Source organism: Arachis duranensis, chromosome 6 (genome assembly GCF_000817695.3).
Source record: "Arachis duranensis cultivar V14167 chromosome 6, aradu.V14167.gnm2.J7QH, whole genome shotgun sequence".
Lineage (NCBI taxonomy): Eukaryota > Viridiplantae > Streptophyta > Magnoliopsida > Fabales > Fabaceae > Arachis > Arachis duranensis.
In genome coordinates this window covers 94,586,854-94,592,125 of record NC_029777.3, presented here as the reverse complement: position 1 = coordinate 94,592,125, position 5,272 = coordinate 94,586,854, and the positions used below count along the sequence as shown (strand labels likewise).

The 5,272-nt window shown below is 33.3% G+C and overlaps 2 protein-coding genes and 1 non-coding gene across 3 annotated transcripts in view; all 3 read left to right on the top strand.

The window, feature by feature from the left end:
• TRNAM-CAU (transfer RNA methionine (anticodon CAU)) lies at window positions 1–73 on the top strand. The gene has a single exon. It is a non-coding gene; the product is annotated as a tRNA-Met (tRNA).
• Window positions 1–3,059, top strand: part of LOC127748517 (NAD(P)H-quinone oxidoreductase subunit 5, chloroplastic-like) — a 16,572-nt gene extending 13,513 nt beyond the window's left edge. The window contains exons 3-5 of the mRNA XM_052263102.1: window positions 1,474–1,480; window positions 1,843–1,963; window positions 3,029–3,059. Coding sequence (XP_052119062.1) covers window positions 1,474–1,480; window positions 1,843–1,963; window positions 3,029–3,059 — 159 coding nt within the window. The remainder of the gene's footprint in view (window positions 1–1,473; window positions 1,481–1,842; window positions 1,964–3,028) is intronic.
• Window positions 2,812–4,566, top strand: LOC127748537 (NAD(P)H-quinone oxidoreductase subunit 5, chloroplastic-like). Its single transcript, XM_052263176.1, is given in 2 exon segments — window positions 2,812–4,388; window positions 4,391–4,566. Coding segments are annotated over 2 exon segments (1,368 nt in total). The 5' UTR covers window positions 2,812–3,109; the 3' UTR covers window positions 4,480–4,566.
• The last annotated feature ends 706 nt before the right edge of the window (window positions 4,567–5,272 follow it).

Sequence of the window (5,272 nt, the reverse complement as noted above, 5' to 3'; positions counted from 1 at the left end):
GCGGGGTAGAGCAGCTTGGTAGCTCGCAAGGCTCATAACCTTGAGGTCACGGGTTCAAATCCCGTCTCCGCAACAGTTTTTAATAAAAGCAGGAATTCAAGAAAAGGGGGGGAGATACTATCACAGTCAACTCTAACAATTTTTATTACTTTTTAATAATTTAATAATCGATTTAATAAAGTACTAAGGGCAGGGGCGGATAGCGGGAATCGAACCCGCGTCTTCTCCTTGGCAAAGAACGAATGGCATCTTCTTCTAGAAATCCTAGCTATTCTTAGCATGATATTGGGGAATCTCATTGCTATTACCCAAACAAGCATGAAACGTATGCTTGCGTATTTCTTTTGTGTTTTCTTAATTAAAGTTTTGGTTCGTATTTGCGAAGACTCAATATTAAATAAAGATAGTATGAAATTAAAAGAGTAGAGTTAGGTGACACCCGAACTTTTAGTGCGATCATGAAGTAGTAAAAGGTAGGTGATGAATCCATATTTGATGATATATTTTGACTCAATTTGGATGAATTTTATCACATAAACTCACATTTAAGCACCCAAATAGCATACTTTTGTGTTTGATCCATAATTTGATCCTAAATGTGAAAACATGCGTTTTATGCTTAAATTGAGCAATTTAATCACACTTTTATGCCATTCGATGCCGTGATATGTTTTGTGAGTGATTTCAGGTCATTTAGGCAAGATTGGCTAGGCAAAAGTGGAAGAAAGCATGTACAAGGGAGAAAACATGAAGAAAACAATGAAAAGAACACACAGCCATGTGTGCGTGTGCACAAGCAAGCGTGCGTGCGCAAAAGAAGAAATTAGCATGTGCGTACGCACAACTACCCGTGCATATGCACGGAAGAACATTCAGCCAAGTGTGCGTACGTACACATCTGTGCGTACGCATAAGACCCTGCACGTGATTTCATTAATGAAACACGTGCTTTCGACAACCACCTTTCCGCCACCTCGGGCTTCGGCAACATCATAGTGTCGCTGCATCTTCACCTCTTTGTTTTCTCCTTGTTCTACATTCCAGATTTTTTTAAAATCTATTTTTCTTTCTTCTTCAAATTTTATTTTGGTTAGGTTGTTTCTTTATTCTAATTTTGGTTAGTTAATTTAGTTAGAGTTAATTTTTTTATTTTAGTGAATTTTAGGTGGTTAAGATAGGTTAGTTTTAGGATTATTAGTTTGTGCTATATTGCTGGAAGTGTTAAAAATTGACTAAATTGATGGATAATGCTGCCGATTTTGTGTTGAATATACTGAATTTATGTGAATTAATGTTAAAAGACTATTTGTTTTATTGAATAATCGCTGAAATTTGGTTGAATAGCATTGACTTGAATTTGAATTGTCAATTGCTACTTAGTTGTGTTGATTTTGGATCTTTGATGTATGTGCATGCTAAGTATTTGTTTATATTTCTCTATGTCTATTTTTCGTTTTAAATTGCATGTTATAGATACCATGTGATTTAGGATGTTTGATTTTTGTTTGGCATAGTTAATTAAATCTTTTTGTGATAAAGAATTATAATATGTCGACAATTATTTGCTAATTGAGTTGTGAGTATGTATCCTGTGTATAAATGTCAAGTTAGTTTTTTTTGAAAAAAAAAAAGAAACTTCAATCACAACACAACACACACTAAAACTCCTCTTTTGCACAATCCATCACAACTGCATCAATTCTTATTGCTTAACTGTTTTTAGCGCTTTTGACGTATTTGTTTACTTTAACTTCCAAGTCCTCTTTAAATTACATTGGTATTATTATAATTTATTGTTGATTTGTTGTTCTGAATTTCTATTAATTGGTATGTTATTTGCAGACATGATGACAGGTAGAGGTGTTGCGGATCAAATTACTAGTCGTGATAGAGGGAGAGTTTCCTCTGGTACCCCTGAAAGCATGAGTCATATATTCCGCGGAACGACGTTCTTGCCAAGGCTGTATGTCTTTTTTAAGTCTACTCAAGTCCAAACCATTGGGCCCTCTTAGAGGTTCTAACCAGGGAGCACGTAGATCCCAAAAACGCATAGTTTCTCCCCCAAAAATTACTTCTCCGGTCGGGGAACGCATTAAATATTTACCTAAACCGGTAGGTCCCTGAGCGGATCCTACATTAGCCCCAAGACGTTGGTCTCTAACTAGAAAAGTAAATGCTTGAGCTTGAGAAGCTTCTGGACCAGTGGGCCCGTAAAATTCACTCGGATAAGCGGTATTATTAAACCAGACAAAGCAACAAGCAATAAAGCCAAAAACAGATAAAGCACCTAAACTATAAGACAAATAAGCTCCTCCGGACCATACAAGTGCACGCCGAGCCCACGCAAAAGGTTTGGTTAAAATATGCCAAATTCCACCAAGTATACAAATCGAACCCAACCATACATGCCCCCCAATTATATCTTCCAAATCGTCCACACTAACAATCCATCCCTCTCCTCCAAAAGGTGATTTTAGTAAATAACCAAATATAATACTTGGACTAAGGGTCAAGTTGGTAATTTTTCTTACATCCCCCCCTCCCGGAGCCCAGGTATCATATATACCCCCAAAATAAAGAGCCTTGAATACTAGAAGAAAAGCACCTATGCCTAACAAGATTAAGTGAATACCTAAAATTGTAGTCATTTTATTTCTATCTTTCCATACATAACCGAAGAATGGAAAAGATTCTTCAAGAGTCTCAGGTCCCAGAAGTGCATGATAAATACCACCAAAGCCCAATACTGCAGAGGAAATTAAGTGAAAATTTTACTGCATATCAAACAAAATGAACGAATGTTTTTATTTGATTTGACAAATTTCGTTTTTATGAGAATTTTTTACTAAAATACAAATATTAAAAAAAGTGTATTAGTATTAAAAAAAGTGTATTAGGAATTTGAATTTGTTTATTCGACCTTTTTTAGTACTTTGAAATATTCGGAAATATTAGAAGTATTGTGCAAAGATTCAGAAAAATTAATAATTCTATTTATATGTTCACTCTTTTTTTTTATTAACTGAAGCCTTTACAAAAGAGATAAAATCGACGAATAAGAAACAAAACTCATTAGGAAAAAAAATATTTTATCTTTTATTCTTTTTTTATGGAATATACACATCAATCTTTATGGATCATACCTTTCATTCCGCTTCCAGTTCCTATGTTGATAGGGGCGGGACTTCTATTTTTTCCCACAGCAACAAAAAATCTTCGACGTAGGTGGGCTTTTCTCAGTATTTTATTGTTAGGTATAGTTATGCTTTTTTCCGTCGCGCTGTCGATCGATCAAATAAATAACAATAAGAGTTTCATCTATCAATATGTGTGGTCTTGGACTATAAATAATGATCTTTCTTTAGAATTTGGTTACTTGATCGATTCACTTACCCTTATTATGTTAATATTAATCACTATTGTTGGCATTTTGGTTCTTATTTATAGTGATAATTATATGTCTCACGATCAAGGATATTTGAGATTTTTTGCTTATATGAATTTTTTTAATGCTTCAATGTTGGGATTAGTTACTAGTTCGAATTTGATCCAAATTTATATCTTTTGGGAATTAGTTGGAATGTGTTCTTATCTATTAATAGGTTTTTGGTTTACACGTCCTATTGCAGCAAATGCTTGTCAAAAGGCATTTGTAACTAATTGTGTAGGGGATTTTGGTTTATTATTAGGTATTTTAGGTCTTTATTGGATAACGGGTAGTTTGGAATTTCGGGATTTGTTTCAAATATTCAATAACTTGATTTTTAATAATTATCTTAATGTTTTTTTTGTTACTTTGTGTGCCCTATTGTTATTTTGCGGTTCCGTAGCTAAATCTGCTCAATTTCCCCTTCATGTATGGTTGTCGGATGCTATGGAGGGGCCTACTCCAATTTCTGCTCTTATACATGCTGCTACTATGGTAGCGGCGGGAATCTTTCTTGTAGCTAGACTTCTTCCTCTTTTCATAGCTATACCTACCATAATGAATGGAATAGCTTTCATTGGTATAATAACATTATTTTTGGGAGCTACTTTAGCTATTGCTCAAAAAGATATTAAGAGAAATTTGGCCTATTCTACAATGTCTCAATTGGGTTATATGATGTTAGCTCTAGGTATGGGATCTTCCCGAGCTGCTCTATTTCATTTAATTACTCATGCTTATTCAAAAGCATTGTTGTTCTTAGGATCTGAATCAATTATTCATTCAATGGAAACTATTGTTGGATATTCTCCAGAAAAGAGTCAAAATATGGTTCTTATGGGCGGGTTAACAAAACATACGCCAATTACAAAAACAGCTTTTTTAATAGGTACGCTCTCTCTTTGTGGTATTCCACCCTTTGCTTGTTTTTGGTCCAAAGATCTGATTCTTAATGATAGTTGGTTGTATTCGCCAATTTTTGCAATATTAGCTTATTTTACAGCTGGATTAACCGCATTTTATATGTTTCGCATCTATTTACTTGTTTTTGAAGGATATTTCAATGTTCATTTTCAAAATCTCAATGGCAAAAAAAAAAATTCATTATCTTCAATATCTTTGTGGGGTAAAGAAAGAAAATTAAATTTATATTTTAATAAGAGAAGAGACTGTAAGTGAAAAGTCTCTTTCTCCCAGTCATTAATTGCCGGAAATATACCGGAAGCACCGATAGAAAAAGAAAATATTTGATACGTGAAGCCATGATTTGATGTATTTTTTTTATATATCATATCCCATTTTATAGAAATGGAAATTGATCTTCTCTTGTGTTAAAAAAAATGACTTGTATTTTGGAGCTTGGAATAAGCTGTAGAAAGGGAATATAAAAATATTCCTATAGAATCTTGAGGAACGGGAGAATTTAATCGTAAATATCGACTAATTCTTACGAAGTACAAATCAAAAAGAAGTCTAAAAAAAAGATCAATTTCATCTATATCGAATTTGAATATCAGAATAGTAGATATAGTTCTGATTCAATGGGTTAGGTCCACTTACTTTTTTTTTAATGTTTCGAAATTTTATTATTGGAATAATCGAAAATAGCAATATAAAGAAGATATCATTATTCATTAAAAAAAAGAGACTGATAAAAATGTTCTACTTTATAAATAGACTAAGTACTAAATAGACTAAGTAGAAATTGTTTACTAAAATTTGATTATCATTCATTCAATTAAAAATGAAGGAGATTCTCCATTCGAGGGGAGTAGACTACTCAAAAATTTTATACCTCTTTTCTGCGATAATTGAGAAAAGGAGTTCATCAACAATGAAAAGTTG